General features: G+C 41.8%; 1 protein-coding gene across 7 annotated transcripts in view; it reads left to right on the top strand.

The window, feature by feature from the left end:
- TMEM132B (transmembrane protein 132B) overlaps positions 1–21,462 on the top strand; it is a 229,843-nt gene that overhangs the window by 191,342 nt on the left and 17,039 nt on the right. For 5 of the 7 annotated variants that reach the window (XM_017815606.1, XM_017815608.1, XM_017815607.1 and 2 more), the window contains one exon: positions 2,951–3,094. In XM_017815606.1, the coding sequence (XP_017671095.1) occupies positions 2,951–3,094 (144 nt within the window). Of the gene's footprint in view, positions 1–2,646; positions 2,751–2,950; positions 3,095–17,225; positions 17,250–21,462 lie in introns of those variants that run through there. The other 2 variants (XM_017815610.1, XM_017815611.1) reach the window with 2 other exon arrangements.

Below are 21,462 nucleotides of genomic sequence, written 5' to 3'. Positions count from 1 at the left end.
TCTGGCAGCTGAAACCTTCCAACAGTAGAAATGGGGAAGGATTCCCAGTTTTCCACCTGGGACCTTGAAGTGTCCACAGTTGGAGGTTTGTGCTGGCGGTCCCTGGTTGTAGTTCCTGATGTTTCACTTATGCTGTGCCAACATGGGAGGACATACCTGTGTAAATCCCCTCCCTGCATTTGAGATGCTGTTAGTAATGGTCAGTACAGGTATCTAAAGTTCAGTAACTTTTTTTCCTGCAGTAAACCCTACTATGGAAATACAGACCAAGCCTAACAGAATTTAGATGAAATGCTGTTACTTGTTGAAGATGCACTAAAAAGTCTGTTTATAAATCTAATGGATAGTCGATTAGTTCATATTTCTTCCTCAGAGGAAATATATTTTTTCAGTCTCTAAATAGCTGGCTCTTTAAAAGGTCTTTACAGCCTATTATATTTGTGTAACACTCACTCCAGGCATCAGGCATCTGAAATATTGATTTCTATAGTGGAATTGCTTGCAGTGAAGTGCAGTTTTTGTGAGGCAGCACCAGCTAATTAGCACGGTGGGCTCCTGTACACACTGGGAAACGGAGGAGGTTCAGGACAGTTCTTGTGCTTTTACTCGTCTCATGCTCATCTTCACAGGGAGTTATGAAAGGAATGCAAATGTCTTTATAAACTTTGCATTATCCTTCAGCACATCAAAGTCAGACTTCAGCTTTGGTAGCTAAACAGCACTTAGGGTTCAAAGGAGGCAGAGGTTTTTTATCCTTTGTCACACATGCTGGTCAACATGTGGGTGACGGAGCGAACAGCACAAAAACCAAAGGAGAGGTTGGTTCAGGCCTGTTGAGAACCTGGTTCCAAGTCCACTGAAGTCCAGTGACTTGGTAGGGCTTTGGACCAGACTGTAATTGCCTACAAGTGCTGCCTGCCTGACCTGGAGGAGTTGCTGTGCTAACAGAGTGTGTTTGGAAGTGGCATTAGTCATGTGTTCATTGTTTGTGACCTTGGCCAAAATAGTGTTTCCCCAGATGCCCTGAAGAAGACTGTCTGTTGTTGGAGAATGGCTTAGAAATAACACAGTGGCAAACTGGTCCTTGGGACCCTTTTCACACAGAACCACCAGGTCTTCATCAAATATCTGGTATGTGTTTATATTGGATTGATGGCTTAGGATATATGGAATATTTGCAGGTGGTTTGGTGAAATGTAACTATCTCTTCTCTGACATGCTTGTGGATAAATTACCCTCAGTTTCTCTTTGTCTGTCTTATACAACTTTTTTCCACCTGAGGTGCATCTAAGTGTTTTCTTTCACCTGGCAATGCATTTTCTTCTTAGCCCTTTTCAGATCTGTCTTTGCAAAGGTTTTACAGTCGTTCTTTCACACTTCCACTTCTGTCACATACTTCTCTCTTTCCCAGTGTCCCTCTCTCATGGATGGCAGCTGGTTATAAATGAGCCCATTCAGCATAAACAAAAACTAGACAGTCATTTACTGCGTGAAACATCTGGTTTGTGCCTGGCAGAGAACAGAACAAAGAGGGTATATTTATTTCATGAGGTATTATTCAGAAAAGCATCTTTTTTTCAGGATGACTCTTAAATCACATTGAAGTCTAAGTGTCGAGTTGAGCACGTCCTCTTAGTGCTGTTCTGATCAGAAATGGACTTGAGTGTGTGCTTCAGTGCTTTTCTGGAACATGGCTGCCCATAAACCTCTGGTAGACTCTATTAGTTAGCTGGCACTAGTGTTATTAGTACTTCAGCTCATTTAATTCAGGGCGCTTTTTGTAGAAGTTTCTGAATATTGATTAATAATACATCTTAGTTGCAAGTATTTATTGGTCTTCTCCAGCTGTCCTTAGCTTGTGGTCAATGCCCATTATTCTCCATCAATCTAGCAGCAGAGCAAATGATAGTGAATATATCTCCCTGTGCAAGCTGCCATCAAATTTTTCGCTAAAATCCATTTCGTCTTCCACCAATTCTAATAATGGAATTTAAAGTTAGATTAGTTTGAAGCAACTTTCCCCCCCACCCCTCAACTGGCAAGCAATTAGTTTTATGGAAGTTGAAAAATGAAAAGTGGATTGATTCAAAGCAGTATTTCCTATTGCAGGATTTTCGAGACGGCCGGAATGAATCTCTGTGAAATCCCAGATCATTCCTTGCCCAGCATGAGTGTCAAGTTTTGGGCTGGCAGTAAGCACTGCTTATGCAGAGACAAGCTGCTCCCCTCCAGTCTGCATACCTGCTTACACAAGGCAGGGACCTCTGAAGCAACTCATTTGGAGTAATTAATCAAACTGCAGCCATACTGAGACACAGAGGAAGGCTGTGTTAATGGAGTCATTAGAGTGCCAGCACTGTGAATTCATCAGGACTAGAGATAAATGTGGTAAAACATCTCTAGGTGGGATTTTGATGGGGAAAGATTAAAAAAAAACCTGTGTATGGAGGCAGAGTTTTTCTCCTCATGTATTTTATGTTTCGAAAAGGGAAATTGGTCAACTCAACAACACTGTCAGCTGGAACAGTGAGGAAGAAATGCTGTTATTGTAATGCTTGATTATCACCTCCCAAATCGCTGGTATGATTTGGGGCAAAGGGGTGGGAGGAGTCGCTGACATCCTGGAGATCCTACTCGAGTAGTGCTGTGGTTCTCCCGAGCTGCAGACAGGCCTTTGTGCCTCATTGCATCACAGATTTCATTGCCACTGCAGCCAAACCTGTAAATGAGCTCAAAAAGAAGAAATCCATGTTCGTCAAAACCAAAACTTGACTGTCCACGTGCAGCTTTTGGCTTAGAAAGTTGCTAAACTGTTGACTGCAGGGAGATCGAAGGGCGTGTGCAAGGGAGGGTCCCACCTCTGAGCCTGTCCCCATCAGAGGCAGGGTTGGTTCATTCTCGTGGTTTTGTGCTTCTCTAACACCCATCCTCCCTTTGTCTGTGCATGCAGGACACAGAGGTCCTTAACACGGCCATTCTGACGGGCAGAATGGTGTCAGTTCCAGTCAAGGTCGTTGCCGTGCAGGAGGACGGGTCCGTGGTGGACGTTTCAGACTCCATCGAGTGCAAATCAGCTGATGAAGACGTCATAAAGGTAAGGCACCATCTGAGGTGGAGGATGGAGTTCTCACCCTTTTCTCCTCCACCACCACCATACTGGGACCTGGCCCACATTTGGGATTTCCATCAGGCAGTTGTTTTACAGGGATGGCTGTTTCTGTGGTGGGCGGTGGTACCTGCTGTGCACTGGGGAGGGTCTCCAGAGGTCATGCAGAGTTAGCACATTTCAACAGACTGATGCAGAGTTGTTTGACCTGGTCTGTTCCACGTGCAAGAAAGGGCCAGGGATACTAAAAGAGCTGTCCTAGTCTTTCTTTGCTGGCCAGTCAGTGCTGATGAGAAATAGTGTGTAGCTGATATATTGCATTTAGGAAAGATCAACTCTTTCCAAAGGGGTCTTTGTTCTTGCGTGGATTTGCTGCATCCCTTATTTCCCAGCAATGATGTAGTATTTTGTAACAGCATACAGGGTGATTTCCTCCATGCTTCTGGCTGTATCACCTGTTTCCAGTCAGGAGTTTCTTATAATTGAAGATACTGAACGGTGCCAAAATCTGGAGAAGCATGACAGAGAATAGAAAATAACAACCACGTTGCAAAAGTTCTTAAAACGAGAGCTGGGAGCTTTTAAACAATGTTGTGGTTTGTTTGTTTCTTTGGGTTTTTGTAAATGTTATTTTCAACTGGTTCTGCCTCCCTGACATTGAGATGAAAATAGCATTAATGGACTTTATCATGACACTGACTGCCTGACTTCTGACACCATTGCATGGCTTTCATCTTTTAGCTCATTATTATTTCTAGGCATAAAAGAGGTACTTTTGAATATCTTTAATAGGTTAACTTGTTTTATTATGTGGTATGGGAATGTTCTTATTTTAAATGAACTTAAGAATTGACTACAGTGAGTTCTGTATGGGATGGGGGTTTTTTTGGTATTATTTATGGGTTCTATATTTTTCCTTCTATATCAGATAGGGAAAGAAAAAATCCCATTTTCTTTTTCTGGAAACCAAATTTCTTTGAAGATCCTTACCAGAGGAACATGGATGAATATCTTTCTTTATGACTAACATAATTAGTTGTCAAATAAACAAACTGTCTTGATAAATGTTGTTATTCTTTTTTTTGCTGAGTGGCACATAACTATTATCTGACTAGTGGCTATTATTTATCAGTTGATAAATATGAACAGTGACTTGTTCATATTATAAACTCAAGCAACAAGTTATATATCATCAAGATATTACTGAGACTATTTTTTCTTTGCACTTCAGAAAAACAGATCCAGATCTAAAAGATGGTGTATGGGGACTTTTGTTTCTATTGATTGAGTTTGTAGTATTTCTAGGACTTGCTCTAGTTAGAGAATACCTCTCTGGGCTGAACCAGATAGGAAAAGGTCAGGACAAACACTCCCATTCCTCTTTGATTAGTAGAATTAGTATCTGCAGATTGGAGAGATGCTGCATTTCAGAGCTCTGCCTCTTTAAAGCCCATTTTGGTCAATCAGCAGTTGTCCTTATGGGTATCCTGTCAAGGCTGGACATAAAATTGTTCTGGTTCCCAAATTTAACAGGTCCACTACAGCTGGCAACTAAATAAGTCTTGACATGACCTCTGAGCAGAGACAAGATTTCCAGTTGCAGTTGTGGATTTATGCACTTCAGTACAGCAAAGCTCTTGCCCTTTGACCATCTTTCCTTTTCTCTTTTTCAAAACTTTGTCTTTCTCGGTGGAATTAGGTCTGCTCCAAAGCACCCTCAGGCTGGTGAGTGTCTTCCCATTCCTGGATAGAGCAGACCAAAACACAGGCCATGATTCTGCACGGGTTTCATGAGATTTGCACAATAAATTTGCCAGGTTTTTTTTGGTAGCGACTAAGTTGGTATAAATCAGGTCTTTATTTGACTGCTTTGTGAAATTATTTGGGCATCAAACCCCTGGCAGTCGAGAATGTCTCTGGGAACCTTTCCCAGACCTGGTACCTGTCTCTCTGATATTTTGACTCAATGAACAAAAACAAGAGGTCTGATTGTGGTCTTCATTGACTAGATATTGCCTCATCCTGGTGATATAAAATGGGAGTAATGTTATTTTTCTGAAAATTGCAGCATACTTTTAATGGATTTCAGTCACAAATTACTGAGAGGTGCTCTTAGACTGAATGCTGTTCAGGCATAATTTTTTAACTGCAAATATATGTATTGGTTGCAAGATTGAATCCATAACAATTAATTAGCTGAGTTAAAATTTAGTACAGGGTTTATGTGCCTATACTTTTTTCAGAAAAATGCATATTCCCTTTACAAGCCCCTTTGGTAAAGTCAATATTGACTTTGCTTCTGAATTGGTGCTGCCTTTTCTATATAGGTTGTACTGCTAAACCCTCTAATCAGAGTTGTCAGGCATTTTGGATCTAATTACCTAATCTTAAGCTTCTTTCCACTGTTAATTCTGCTTTTATTGTTTCTTTGTAATTGGAGAGATATTCATATTCTTTTGGGCAGAATAGAGTGTTGCATTCTTAACCTTTTATTCCTGTTTAATAGCTAATGATTTAATAGACAATTAATGAGACAATTCTTTGATCACTGCTCTAACATCATTATTTTCAATTAAGACAAAATGAATTGAAGCTATCTTAAATAAAAACAGACTTTGGCCCAGGCTATTAGGAATTTATACAACACGTGCTTCTCTTAGCAGCTACCTTGGTACCACATTGATACTGCTCAGAGATGGTCAAATAGATATGTGAGGTACAAGTGATTTATTTGTAGGCAAGAGATGTGAATCATTCCTATTCTAAGCCATATATTCCCTCAGCCTGACAGTTTAATGGCTTCCCAACAAGACAATATTTCAGTCCAGTTTTTTCAAAACCCACTAATTAGTGCTAAATATAATAAAACACACCTAGTTCCTTTTTGACCTTGCATTCTCCAGCCTTAGCATGATGTGATCCTGAAAGGAATCTCACAGGTGAATTTGCTTAAGTTCATCTACAATCCCTGGTCCCTACAACTGCTGATCCCTGCAGCTGGACATAGGTCATAATGCTGACCAACCATTCCACTGGAACCAGCTTCTCTCTAAAATATTTTGATGGAAACATCACTGTAAGTCGATGAAACTCTTGCGCTTATTCCATTATTGAAATTTAATGGTGTTGGCATTTGAGGGAAAAGATTGGCTTTATGATTAAGGCACTGAAATGCTTCTCAGCATTAATTTCCATATCTCTTGCTGATTTGCTGTATGACTATGGGTAAATCACTCATTCCCCTTGGAGTCTCACTTCCTTATCCACTAACAAGGCAGAGAAATACATCCTTTTCCCAGCTTTAACCTGCATTATACTGCTTCTGAAGCTTCCGTTGACTCTGAATGGACAAAAACCTTATCCCCACTAAGAATCTCATTAACTTCAGTGGTCTTCTGTCACAAACTCACTGGAAAGACTTCTCTCCCAGTGTTCTGCTTTTTCTGCAAACCATAAACAAATAAATTGGGTTGCAAAGCTGAAAAGAAAGAAGTGGTGGAAACTTGACTGAAGTCGACTACCAAAGGTTTATTACAGAAGGAATTATAACCCGAGAGGCTCTGGCACAATCAGTCTTTAGTTAGAAGCTCCAAGCAAGATTGATGCACTCCTTTTTCCTCCTCGTAAAAGTGCCTTTAAAAGCCTGAACTGTAGTAATTTCACATGAAGGAAAATTCTGAAAACACTGTAGTTCCATGGTAGTTGTAAACATCACCATCAACATCAAGTGAAGAAGTTCTAATGAGGACAACTTCTTAGTCCAAATGTTTATCTCAGTAGTGTTCAAATGAAAGTGAGACAGCTGTCCAATTAATTCATTCTTAGATTAGTCATATTTTCATGTCCTTTGCAAGTCACTCAGAAAGTGACTGATCATTCCAATTAATCTCTGCAGTCATTCAAACAGCTTCCATGGAGTTACACTGCAAACTAATTTAGCCTAATTTTTTTTTTGGTAGCAGAAAGAGCCCTCAGTTGAACAGAAGGGAAGTCACAGGGCCCCGTCCTGCCCATTTCTGCCCACACATGAAGTGCAACAGAAACAGGCTCACTGTGCCCAGGCAGAGCCAAACACTGAGAGCCACAGTGTTCAATAATATCCCATGAACTCCATCTGTGCTAGAATGCACTTGTTACCTTGCTAGGGGAAAGCTCTTCAGTGAATTATTTTTCACCTTTTCATAATTTCATGTCTAATTATAATGAAAGTAAAATTCAGACCATTCCTGCCCCCTACTTTTCTAACACAAACCTTATCTTGAACTCTATAATTCATGGTAAAACAAGAGAAGACCTAATTTTCCTGGCAGTAGCCAGCCAGGCTTTATCTAAATGTGCAGTAAAAACAGTTTAACAAAGGCAGGAAAGGTAATAGCTGAAATAGATTGAATCTGCAGAGGGCTCTTCCCTCTTCCAAACAAAAAGCAGATGAGCACTGAGGACCTCATTCAACAGCCCTGGGCACAGTGATCTCCAACCCCAGCACAGTAACTGCTACAAGGAACCATGGGGAAAACACAAATAGGGAAATGGATGGATAATGCACTTCTCCAGTTTAGATGATACTGGATTTTTGGGAACAATTCCTTGCTGCAGACTCACAGCACACTCTTAGGACAATTTGCGGAAGGAAGTGCCTGCCTGGAGTTGTTAAAAACAACTATTTATGCAGCAGCTCTGAAAACAAAGCTAGAGCTTGTAATTTGCAAGTTCTGCAGCTGCTTTGCCATTAAAGCATGCGATCAAGAATGTAATGGACTTGTACATAAAGTAGAGCTAATCTTTGTTCTCCATCTATCATATTTTTGAGTACCTATCACTGTATTACCTAAGAGCTTTATTTTGTGGTCACTCACACAGAAATGAGATCCCACCAGGAGTCCAAACTCTTTCTGGAAGCAGTGCAAATCCTCTCTACTTGTTTATTTGATGGATTTACTTTGGTGCCACTTGGTTTGCTGCACAATTCATTTTGAACTAGACCTTATTTTTTAAGTGATTTTTTTCTTCAGTGCTGGTGAATGGTTCAAGGTTGACAGCCCTGGAGGCTTCACCTCTCCATCTTGCCCCAGAGCAGGGGACAGGTTTGGGCTGTGGCAGCAGCTGTGCAGATAGAAAGCTTTTGAAGTGCAAGTGTTTAATTTGGTGAGTCCATCTCCCTGTTCATGCTGTCCTTTTAATCTCACCTGATTAGTGCCCGTGAGTCAGTGTCATCAGCTCCATGAAATCAGCAGTTAACAGCCACAAGTCACTGTCAGCTTCATCCCCATCTGTCTCTGGGAGCTGGGAGGTAACAGGCTCTGCAGTCCATTACAAAGCCCTTGAAATAATGACTCCCCTGATGCCTGGCAGAGGGAAGAGGTTTGTGGCAGGGAAGCATTCCTCTGAATGGAAGGAGTACTCAGGAGGTAAGGAGCTTGCTTAGGACTGAAAAGTCCTGGTTTACCTCTCTGCCTTACTCCAGACCTCCTCCAAGAAGCTGCTGTCTCTGTCTCAGTAGTGATGACAGGGATACTTCTGTCCCAGTAGGATTCATTGGCAAGAAACAGTTCTCTTGCCTTAACATCTTGTCTTTTGTATCTGTAGACAGATAAGCGTATGTTAGAGCAATAATGAGTTATCATTGAGCTGCTTGCAATCCATTAAACTTATAAATTAGAGTTTCTTACAATTTCTAGTTATTTTGTCCAAAAACCCCACTCTCTCTGTCCCCCTACAAAGTTCATCTTTATAAGTCATAAGAGGTGAGCAGGAGAGTACATCAGATCCCTCTACAATATGCCAAGTGTTGAATCAAGGATTTTGCTTTTTGTTGACGTATCAGAGGTTCTGACATACAGGTCACCAGATTCTGCTAATTAGTTTTCTAGCTTGACAAAGTATGATCAGAACAAAGTACCATAGCCACTTACTGCATATTAAAGATTTATCATGAAAAGCACTCTAGTTACTCAGCAACAGGTTGAAATCTATATTGTTTTAGGATGGTGCCAAGCTAAAACTTTGGGTCTAGAATCATATTTGCACACAAACCAGCTCCGTGTGTAGCAATAATGATGCCAACGAGGCAGTCTCACAAAATCACATATTGGAGAATTAATATTCTGTATACAGTACACATTGTACACAGTTTATAGCAAAATATATGTGTGTGCCTTCCTGAAGCTATTTTTAAACACATACGGTCTTCAAAGCCAGCTTGAGAAAACAGTGTTTTGTCTGGGAGAAGGATCCGTTAAGAACAGACCACGGCGACATGTGCAATTACACAGATTTCGGCAGAGATGCTTATGGTGTCTTCCAAGGCACCAGCTGCTACTTCAGAGGAAGAAAACAATTCTATGGCTTAGCATTTGGCTGCTCTGAGAGCAGAAATGCAAAGGGCATGGATCCCAGTCCTGGGAAACAATCATTAGCTGAACCACAGTATTGCTCAGGATAAACTCTGAATATTTTATACTAAGAAATGCACAGAGTAAACAACTCACTCCAGGCTCAACAAAAGCAAATGCAGCAATAAGTAGCTGTTGTTGAGAGAAAATGACAAACTTCTGGAGGCTTTTTCTCCAAATTTTGTAGGAAATAAACTCTGCTTTATAAACTTTAATGCAGCTGGCCATTTAAATATTCTGATTGTGGCTGCATGAACCTCATGGATTCGGAGGCTTTTATACCTCTTGAACTATCATTCTGGCTGGGCAAATTAATTCAGGTTCCCGTTGTCATCAAAACTCCTGGGGGCAAAATGTGCTCTCAGCTAAAGTCATGAGAGTGTGTGACAGGCACTGGAGTGACAGAGGTGTTACAGAGGGCAAAATTTGCTCCATGTGAAAGTTAAAACAGCCATTAACTGTCAGCTAAAGGATGAGAGAAAAGTCTTTACCTGCCACCCTCGTCCCTGATGTTGGTGGCTGAGAGAGGTGGGAGTGGGCAGCACATGCTGCATTCTGGATGGCAAAGCATCACATTTTAACCCAGCAATAATGGTTTGGGCACCAAAAATGTATGTTAAAATGTACATACAGCACTAAATATTTCAAGCCACAGGTGGCTTTAGTTCCAGAGAACTTTGTTGGAGGCAGCTGGGCAGCGATGGGCACACGTGGCAACCAAACCTTCGTGTTCCCCTCTCTCCGTGGGACACAGTTGGATTTTTAATGCAGCTTGAGTGTGTGTTTTTTGTGGTCTAACTTATCCACACCTGTGTTTTAGTAATGTGTTCTGAGATGCATTCCCTTGAGATACATAATTGGAGTCGAAGATGGAGACGATGAGGCTGACACGCCATCATCATTTTGAAGCACAGTTAATTTATTTGACAGAAGCACCTACTGTTGACAGTAACCAGCTCTCTTTATCCTCTGTGGGAGAAGGCAGGGTTTTTCTTGCTATGTTTTTAATTATTAATGTTTTTGCATTCTCATTATATGGAATAGGAAATCAGAATAAAAACTAGTTTGGTGTTCTTCATAGGAATAGAAACAAGAGGAGAAATGACATGTAGTTTGGCAGGTCTCTACCTTTGTACTTCAGGATTGGGGTGTATCTGGGATTTCGAGGGGAATGGGGAAAATCCAGCCTTAAAGAATTGTAGCTAAATGCTAGATTATTGAATCAGACAGCTCATTAAATAAGGATGAAAGAACAAAGTGAAGTTATAAATGGATTTCTTTTTCCATTTGCATGAAGTATGGAAGAATCACACTGGGATGTGGTTTTTCTCTTCTTCCTATTCATTATACACTCTAGTGAGAGGGTCCCTCAGCTTCAGTGAGCACAGTGACTTCAGGGTTAAATAAATGGCTGGATTTAGCATTTTGTTTTGTGTTGTCAGTTCTTAAGGTCTGATTTATACTAATGTCACTGTGCCATGACATTCACTCCCACATCAAAGGCTTCCTGGAATTGCTGGAGTTGTTTTTGTGAGTAGAGTCAGGCTATTGAAACATGGTCCAGGTACATATTTAAAAATATAAAAAGTGTCAAACAGGGATTAAAACTTTAAAGTTTGCATTTGTTCAACAGGAAGTGAAAACTAATTCCGTCACCTCCACATTTTACTACTCCTCAGTGGGGCGGATTTGGAATTGTGTCAAAGTCAGACAGACTATGCTATAGAGAGGTGTATGTGTCCCTGTGTATAAAGCTCATGTGATGCTCATGACAGACATTGGAATGCTCACTCCTGTTCTGTTTCTGACATAATAATTCTGCCCCATTTACTGAGTGAGAGTGAAGACTACTCGTGTCAGAAGCATTGCAGAGTATGGCCTCCCAACAACGTAAAATGCATTTTAGCAGCATTCTATCAGCAGATAATGAACCCTGCAGCTACTTCGGGGGGAATTTCAGCCTGTTCCTGCTCGGGAGCACTGGTGATGTCCTGCAGGCTGAGCAACACAGTCCTGCCCTGGGCTGGAGGATCAGACCTCCCTCAAACATGAGCCTGGATCCAGAATCTGTGAGCCAGAGGAAAGGATGTATTGTAATAAGGAGTGGAATAAGGAACAGAGAGGCATGAACTCTTGGAAGAGGCTGTAAAATGGTTGCATGCCTCACTGAAAAAGATTTGGGCGTTTATTTGAGTTGTGTGCATTGACTATTTGTGGAGTGCTGGCAGCGTACTCAACCCTGCACAGGAGTGGTGTGGACACAGGGCCCACCCTGCAGCTCTCACAGCTGAGCAAGAGTTACACAGGGCTTGCTACAATATAGACATTGTGGGAGGTAATCCTTTACTGAGTTACTTGTGCAAACATCCAGTGCAGCCCAGCAGGGCGGAGGGGAACGGCATCACCCGGGGAGCGGAGATGGAGATTGCCCGGCAGGACTGCCAGCAAGGGGAGTCCTTTGTTTGAGAGGCATTGTCTGAAAAGATAAGTTCCTAGCAGGAAATGCTATCTCCTATTTATATACTTTATTTATTTGCTCTTTTCCAATTGCTGCTTCTGAGATTGCTGTTTGGATTTAATTTGCAGTCCCTCTCCAGTGGCTCTCAGCTTTTCTTCTGAAAACATAAGAGAAAATCCTTAAGACACATGGTTCTTCCTCAGATCTCTTACATTCAAAATTATCCACTGCAGAGCAAAATTAATGTATGCCCTTCCTTATTGTTTTCCTTCTTAATTCATTTCTTTCCATAAAGGCTCAGCAAGCACCAATTTTCCAAGTGAGTTTTTAATCGCTTGAGCTCAGCATGATTACTGTCTTCCAATCTAGTTGCCATTTGATGCAATCAGTATTTCAGAATACAATCATTTCAGTTTGTTTTTTTTTCCCAAAACTGAGTCTTATATGGCCAGCTGATAACACTTGGCTGCAAAGAAACATAAAATACTTATAGTTCTGTGTGAAAATATAACGTGTGATTGCGAGGTCCTCCCCAGCCAAGTGCATGAAGGTGATGTGAAACACTTTTGTAAGATGGGGCACAAAGAAATTTATTATTCCAATGCTAAGAGCACAGGCTGGAGAGGCGGTGAGGGAAGGAAGGGGAAGATGGGAACGTAGCGTGCTGAAGTATTTCTTACTGCTGGAATGTTTGCTTTGAAAGGGCCTTTCAAGAGTACACGTTGCCAGGGGAGATCTTTCTCTCCACATCTTTTATTGCCACCCCACAAATAAAAGATTTCAATACACCCATACTGGAAATCTGCAGACTTAAATAGCCCCTGCCACACGGGAGCTGGAGACTTTTAGATTTCCCCAACCTGCAGTGAGTTTAGCAAGAGAGATTATCAGTGTAAAATGAGAAAATCCTTCCTTGGAGTAAATGCTTCATTGCTGTGTTTTTAAGCACATTTTGTGCGCTATAAATGCCAAGCAAACATTTTCAAAATTACTGAGTGAAGAACTCGGGAGCTGAGTACAAAAAACGAGGGCAAAGTAACACTGAAGCAAATAAAGGGTAGAAGGGAAACAGCAGCTGCAAATATGGGGCTGCATTCTTAGAGCAAACTGCCAGAGTTGTGTCTCCTCCACACCTCCTTGCAACCCATCCTGCAGCACCCCCACAGTTAACCTGCTCCTGCAGAGCAGCAGGGATGGCTTTTTGTCTCTTTATGAGAGGTAACAGTGGGAGGAAACCACAGGGGTGCAGCTGGATCCTAAATAATTGCACTTAACCATGGTGAGATGGGGAAGATCCAGCCAGCACTGTTAGAGAGGAGAGCTGAGATACTGGGAGGCTTCTCTTTTGTGCTGTTTATTGAATAAAGCAAATGCCCATGGTGTATGGATGTTTCCCAGCATTTGCTGTGGATACCATGCCACTAGAACTATTTAAGTTACAGCTTGTTTGTTTTTTATGATGTTGTTGGTGAGTGTGGTTTTCTAAATTCTAGTAGACAGCCATTTGCTAAGATCTTCTGTTCTTACAAACTTGACAATGTGGCTCGTTTAATCACCTTATGTTGTTATTGATATTTTCATATTGTGTAACTAATTTTGCTGAGGAAAAATATATTACTGCCAACTTCGATCTCCTTAGTTCTTGTAAAAAGATGGCTCCAGCTTTGGCCCATTTGAAGAATACACAGATGGTTTTGTACAGGAGCGTCACTCCTTGGAGAAGGTTGATGACCTTGTCTGAGTCCGTGGGCCAGGGTGAGAAAAGATGCTGTTTAGTGAGGCTGCTGCTGCCTGTCTTTTGAATTATTTTTCTGTCTGTCACAGGGAGTTCAGCAAGCTCAGGGAAAAGCCTGAGGTACCTGAAAATGAAGGTGATTCTAAATAAAGAAGGCTAGGATGAGACTGACAGGCAAGAATAGAACTAAGGGAAAAAACATAAGGTATCCTGAAAAGCAGAAATCTGGCTGGAGCAGCTCATCCCTTCCCAATTCCCTAACTCAGTGCAGGATGTTGGCGCAATCTTTCCTAAACCCTTGGCTGTGGCTACAGCCACTGTGTGTGTGCTGCTCTCCAGGAAGGCAGAGGAGATGCTCATGAGTGCAATCTGTCATAACTGGGGTGGCCTTTTTACCTCACGAGAAGTGAACCCTTTGTACCAAACCTTTTCCATGGCTTCTGAAGTCTCTGGAAGTGCCACTGACAAGCAGGCGAGGTGCAACAGCAAAGTACAAGTGTGTTTTCTAGACAGCAGTCTGTTAAGCAGCACAGGAAGCCAGGAGTGAGTTTTTGGTTATTTTAGTTTGAATAAAATATTTGCTGCATAATCCCCCTGAAGCTGAGTGCATAGCTAGAGATGAAGTGGACTATGGATTGGCAGAGCAGAACACATCTGCATGAGAATGGCCCTTAATGTTGAATCAATGAGTGCAGATGCCCTGCACTGAACATGAGTTCCCTGAGAACTGGTGACCTTCACCAGCTGCAGGGGCTGTCGTGTTGGGCAACAAGGAAGGCAGCAAAGTGGTAAAAACCAAACATCTCACTACCACAAAGAAGGGTGCTCTCTCAAGTTAAATCAATAGGACTGCATCTATGACCTGCATAAAACGTGAGACTTAATAGAGTTCTTTCAGTGAACAGAAGCTGATAGCTTTGGTAGCTACAAACTGACTTCAGAGACGCCTGCTGGAGGGGATGTCATGCTACAAAGATGAGATTATTGGCAGGCAGAAATTATTGCCTTAAAACTTATGAGCTTTTCCCTCCTTGAAAGTCTGGAGGTATTTACAGTTAAGAGCTCGGTCAGTGGTGAGAACCCTTGTCTCCTTTTTCTTGTTATCCTTTAGCAAACAGAAAATAAAGTGGACATATGGTGCTCCCTGGTACCTGCCACACTGGCCAAAGTGATTCTGATGGAAAGACTCTTTTGGCTTTGTCAAAGATTGGTGCATGCGCAGGAATGTGTTCCATGGGGATGTGGGAATCCCCCTCTCTTAAGCCCCCTTTGAAAGTCTTTCTGTGTGGAGAATAGAACAGATAGGGGAAGACATATAGCTAGAAGCTGTAAGAGCTTAGAGGGATGAAAATGAAAGGAGAGCTGAAAAGGGAAAACAGAAAGAAATACACAAAAGGGAAGAATATGAAATCTATCACAGAATAAGGTGAATGGACAGAAAAAATCAATGGTTATTGGCAGCAAGTGTGGTTAAAATCCCAAACAAAAGTTCACTAAACCATCCTCTGCCACAGAAGTGGGAGATCAAGGCAAGAAACTATTTGAAGATTTCAGGATGAACTAGAAAATGGAACTAGAGGAGGAGATGACAGCTGTCCTATCACAGCCTCCAGAGTGCACTTGCAGCACAAACATCGTAAAAAAAAAAATCCATGTGATGTCAGCCAAGAAACCAGTATTAAGAAAACTCCAAGATCAGTGGAGAAGAGAAGAAACATGAGTTTCTTAAAGAAAATAAAGGCAAAATCTACTCAGCCTTCAGTGCTGATTGCACAGAGAGTATGAAACCACAGTGCAGCACCTGCTACCCTGTGGCAGGGATGCCTGGGATGCAGTTGGAGTTGCACAGGACTTGTGTTCTGTTTGGGCAGAAATCAATGTCACAGCATTGGTTTACATTGTCTCTGTATGATTTGTATGAATGAGGGAGGGAGTGTCTCCAGAGAACAACAGTACAAAAGAAAAATCATGCGTCAATTAAAAAATGAAATCTGTGCTTCACATTAACTTGGTTTTCATAGCTATGGCAAGCTAGGAGAAGAAAGTAAGAGAAGAACCTAAGATTTCATGGGTAAGTGGTTTCTGTATCTGTGTATGGAACACTTCACACGTAGATTGCACCTTGGTTGTTGTCTGATCATGTCCCTCTGAGTAAGGCTGCTTGGGACTGACAATGTGACTAAATATATTATAGTTCATATTATATATAATTCATGTAAAATCTCTGATAACTTTAAGTATTTTGGAATGCAGCCATGGAGAAGAATTCATCTCGGGCTAATGGACTTGGGCCTGCAGTACATGTAAAATTGTAATACATTTTTACCAAAACCCAGGCTAACTAATGTACAGCTCAATCAGGTACATATGCAGGTGCTGTCAACCTGCTTCATATTCTGGTTGCCTGGCTACTTTATTTCCATTTTGTTTTCCCTGGCTCTTCTTCTAGTGATTTTTTACATAGGCTTTTCCTATCCCTATTTTTTTCCAGGGATTTTTAACGAAGTGACATTTTTAATGACACCATTTCCTTTTCAGACACAATCTGGAAGTATTTTCTTTTTCCCACTGTCTACACCTCCATGCACTCACTAGCTCTGTGTGTGTAACAGCAGTATTAAACCCAACAAATTTACTGCCTAGGGAGCTGTTTGCCCAGTGTTCAAGTGGTGTGTCACCACGGCATCATTTGACCCTCTGAATGGGGAGTAGCAGCATCTCTCTCCTGCAGACAGACACCAGGATATGCTCTGGGGAAGCTGCCAGGCCCCTTCCATGCTGTATCAATGGCATAGCTTTAAACAAATCTGTATTTCCTGAGGCCCTTACCAGAGGCTTTTAGTGAAGATATCTGGGTGATTAGGCAGATGTGGCATCATTAAAGGAGTAATGATCCAGACAAGCAACCTGTCCTGGTTTGCTCATCCTTTGTTACAGTGCTGGTTGAATTACTTCCTGTTAAGGCCATAATACACCTGTAGGCTTTGTGGTTAGGAGAGAGAACTCATAACTTCTAGGAAAAGATCCAGATTCGTATGTTTTCTGATCCCAGGGATATGTTTTTATTTTGTACATGGCTTTTACATACAATTCTCTTGTGATGAAGTGAACCGGTCTAATTTTAAGAGAAGATAGGAACCTTTTTCCACTGCTTCCAGGTTTTTATGTTCTCTCACTCTGCTGTGTTTTTCTGTATCTACACAGCCCGAAGGGAAGATGTCAAAAAACAAACTAAAAGAGAAAAATCCCAAATTACAACAGAAGACTTATGGCAGCACTCTGCAGTTTGTCACTTATCTTTCATGCATGAGTTGGAACAGTTGTTTTTGTCCAGATTCGATGGGGAAACGGAAGAACTTTACAGATCTGTCTTGGCATTCAGACAGAGTTCATACAACTCCATGCACTGGGGCTATAGATGGGAGAAGGACTGATGGATAGGAAGAACAACTCATTTGTAGCTGGATTTTAACAGGCTCTTATTTGGTGAGAAAGAAGCCCAGTCCACCCGTGTCGTATGGATTTTGAAGCAAAGATGATGCACAGTGAAGGAGTCAGGTAGCTCTGCACTGATTTTTCTGGTAATTCAATCTCTGCCTTTAAGTGAAAGCCAATAGCAAAGTATTGATTTTCATAGGTCATGGTTTCTGAAGAGCTCTGTGAAAAAAGGTAAATCTTGTGTCATCCAAAATGTAGGCACTTTGACATTTGTTCTCACTGTGACTCGCAGGTTCTAAAAAGTTCTCCTCAAAAGGGAAAGCAGAAATGTGGAGTTGATTTGCATTCTCCAGGAAGGCTGAGAAACCAACAGGAGCAGAAGAGCGTTTTATATATATATATATAAAACTATAGCTTCAGCAGTTACAACTGGTCTGCTGGGTTTTTCAAGTACACAGCCTTTAGAAACTTCTATTTCCCCTGTTAAAATTTCATTGGAAAAACTTGAAGGATACGGAATACATGAAATTGAATGAATATGCATGTAATTGTTCCTTTTTCTTTAATTTCATGGCGCCTTAGATCTTAAATTTCAGTCACAGGGATTAGAGCCATGAATCATGAACACTAAGTTTACTTAGTACATAGCAAATTACTTTTAAAGCCCATTATTTTACAAAAACCGTTACATCTGATGTTACATCTGCCTGAATATTTTCCCTTCTTACTTTTCTCACCAATGTATAAATTATTCTGTCAGCCTGTAACCCCATTTGTGTGAGTAATTCAAGTGGGGAGAAAAACAGAACTGGGGAAAAAAACCCCCACCTTAGCTTATAGTTCAAACATATGCGTTATTTTCACCTAATTAACAGTTTTTACAGAGCAGGTTCAGTGTTTGCAATTAGAGTCGGTGCAAGAAAGAGCTGGTACCATATGCTGAGGTTTCACCAGATAAACAACTCTTAAGCCCTTCTGGGATACCAGCTGATGAATATGAAGAGTGTGGATGTTTACTTAAACTAACAAGTGTTGGTAGTGCCTAATCTGCAGAAGTGTAAGGATCAAATACTTAAGCAAAAGCCACCTCAGACAAGCATGTGCTTAAAATTTGTGCTGGCGAGAGATCCTTTATCTCAGCGCAGAGTATGAAGATGTCTGTCTAGAGATAAGCATGCCTGTCTGGGAAGGATGTTGGCCCAGGAGAGGCACTGTATCTTGGTGACAAGGCAAACAGAAGCCACGCTGACTTGCATAATAGGTTGCTTAAAAGAAACAGAAACTCGTGGAGCAAGAATGGGACTGGCACGATTTTGATCACAAATGGACAAGGAAGCAGGAGATCCTGCTCTGAGCTCCTCTCCATTTTTCCTCATTATCAACAAAAGTAGTAGTTGAATGCAAAAAAACCCAAAGTATTCCTGAAGCTTCCCCCCCAAACAAACTGTGCTGATTGAAATGAGCTTGAACCACATGAAATAAGTTTCATGTGCACCTGCTCTTCTGCATCCTGGCAGTGGAACTGCTGCTCCATCAAGGGATAATTGCAGTTTGTCCAAACAACTTGAAATATGACATAGCTCTTAAAAAACACTGCCTAAAATTCTCCATTCCAAGCTTGTGTCACAGTTGGCTGTCATTGCATTACAATAGACAGTTAAGTCCTCACATCCTTGAAAGCTCCTGATCTGAGGCCAGTAAATCAGTAGAAATTCTCTCACTGACTTCAATAAGGGTTGGATCAAACCTAAAAAGACATGCTCTATCCCCTACCAGTTCCATCCCATTTGTCTTCCACACATCAAAGTAGAGTACCATCTGGTTTCCCAACCAGCTGTAGAAATGTCTGTGCTAAGATCAACAGCAACACAGCCACCACTATAATTTAGTTATTGGTATCACACATCATTTCTTCTTGTGCAGGGGAGGTGACATTCCTGGTGGACCAACCACTGAACCAAGTACTGTGAGCAAAGGCATTCTCTTATCTTCCAAAGACACCAGAATCCATATGGACATGGATTTGACCTAATGAAGATGATCTCTCTTTCTCAATCTGCACATGGCAATGATAAATGAATGGGGAGAAAAGTTACTGACAGAAACAGTAACTTTTAATTCTGACAGAATTCCTCAGCTTGCGTTTTTTGTAGAAAAAGTGCAATTAAAAGCACAGCTGATGGGTAAAGGATGGAGCAGAGAACATTTTGGCAGCCCCCATGTACTGCTATTAGCTGCCCCCCAATTGCTTCCAGTATTCTCCCTCCATAATCAATAAGAATGAGATGCCAGAGTGGCTGCCCTTGTGAGCAGCTGCATCACCACTGTGGGTGCACAGCAGTTACTACTGACCCTGAACTCAGGCCAAGCAGTGGGCTGGAATTTGAAAGCACACCCACCTCCTTTGGTCCTCCCCTTTCAACCTGTGCATCCACCAAACCTGCCATCTCCAGCAGGAACGCCCCTGCACGGCACGTGGGAAAGCAAATGAGAGCAGCTGCTCTGCACCTGGGACTGAAATCCTGGCAGGTCTCGTGTGTTGCTTAATAATTTTGCATAGATCAACAGTTTTTGAATAGTGCACACTTCATTCTGTACAGCAGGTTTTTAAACTCTCATTGTACATTCATGGATCATTGCACCTTTTCTAAGCCACAGCAATTGTCTACATTGTTAAACCAAAATGTTAATGTCTTCCATGCTGTCCTTCCCTCTAGTTCACTGCATTTCAATGGGGGTTAAATGTAAAAACACTCTAAAACTTCAAATATCCATTCACATCATTACAAGCTATACCTAGTGTCATCTCCCTCCTCCCTCCATTTCCTGCTTCTCTTCATCAGTAGTGTTAAATCTACAGAGAAAATGAGCAGGGCCTTCTTCAATAAAACAATAGGGTATCACTAACTCTGTGGTGTTAATTGCTGCTGAGCTGTTGTTGAAATGGTCTCATGTTGTCCACATGGAGCTCTGTGCATCTGTGTAATTGGTAATCCCCTCCACGAGCCTACTGCTCAGACCCTCATGGTTTTCTGGTCTCTTGAACACACAGCACCTCAGTATATTATCTGTTTTTCCAAATCTGTGCTTTCCTGGACAAAGGGGTTTCCTTTCAATCTTGCTTCTAACTCCTCGTCATTCCGTGTCAGACCTGAGTATAAATTACAGTTTGTATTTTGTACACAAGGACTGTGACTGTCTCCTGTTACATCCCTTTCATTTGGCCCCCTTACAAAGCTGAGGGTGAGGTATGAGCTTTGGAATTGAACCTGCATGCAAAGATGAACCACAAGCAGGCATTTAGTTGTTTTCTTGTCAGTTCTCCATTTTACCTGTTGACCCAAAGGATATATAAACTTTTGCTGACCTGAACATCCAGTAGTTTCCCACTTACTCTTCTGGACTGGTAGCTTTTTGTTCTGGATTAGTCTAAAATGAGGAGGCTGTGACAGACTGTACAGGGCAAATTGTGCTTTTTACAATTACTTGTGGGGATTGGAGCCAACCACCTGCTTCAAAGCCCGGAGAGGTTAATTGCAGCTCTCTTTGCCTTGACCTGCATACTGGAGCACATCACGGCCAGCCTGCCCTCCTGCTTGCAGACTGTCTCAAACAGCACTTTCTGGTTCTGTCAGGCAGTTGACAATAGATGGTGACAGACTGTTTTAAACAGGCTTGTTCTGTGCATTTTAGATGAGAGGGTGGCATTCTGATTCTACTCACTGTGTAGTGTTTGCAGGAGAGACTTAACAGCCGTTTTCCTCTTTGTTCCCTCAGAAGCAGCAGCTGAAAAGAATTCTCTGTGTTAAGTCACCTGCTAATGCAGCTCTGCCCATGTTTCCCTGCTGTGGCAGAACTTGCCCCGTGGCAAACCTGTGCATTTTCTGATGTAAACAGGGATGCTCTCCCCAAACCCCAGCAGCAGGTCATACAAGTTCCCCTTCCATCAGCATCATGAGCCACTTCTGGCAGTCAGAGTGTGGCTAAAAAAGTATGGAAGGGACTTTAAAGGAGAGAAAGTGAAGGGCAACATTTGTTATAGGCCATTGGCCAGAGCTGGCACCGAGTCCCCAGAGCTCAGTGTGTGTTTCTCAATCCCTCTTTGCTTTGGAGCATCAGAGTGCTGTTAGCATGAAATCACAGCTCCCATGTGAGACCTGGAGGAAATCAGTGTTCTTTCCTCAGTGTGCAGCAGGTCCCAAGTGAAATAGGAGTACTGGACATTTTCTATACACGCTCAAGGTTCTCATTTCCTTCAGCTGAACCAAACTTACGTTCAGGTAACAGTGGCTGTAAGGTTAGAGAATGAAACATGGCAGTAGTTAAATATGTG

This window comes from Lepidothrix coronata, unplaced genomic scaffold, assembly GCF_001604755.1.
Source record: "Lepidothrix coronata isolate B3197 unplaced genomic scaffold, Lepidothrix_coronata-1.0 Scaffold51, whole genome shotgun sequence".
NCBI classification, from domain to species: Eukaryota; Metazoa; Chordata; class Aves; order Passeriformes; family Pipridae; genus Lepidothrix; species Lepidothrix coronata.
The sequence above is the reverse complement of the archived record's forward strand: the minus strand, read 5'-3'. Positions and strand labels throughout refer to the sequence as shown.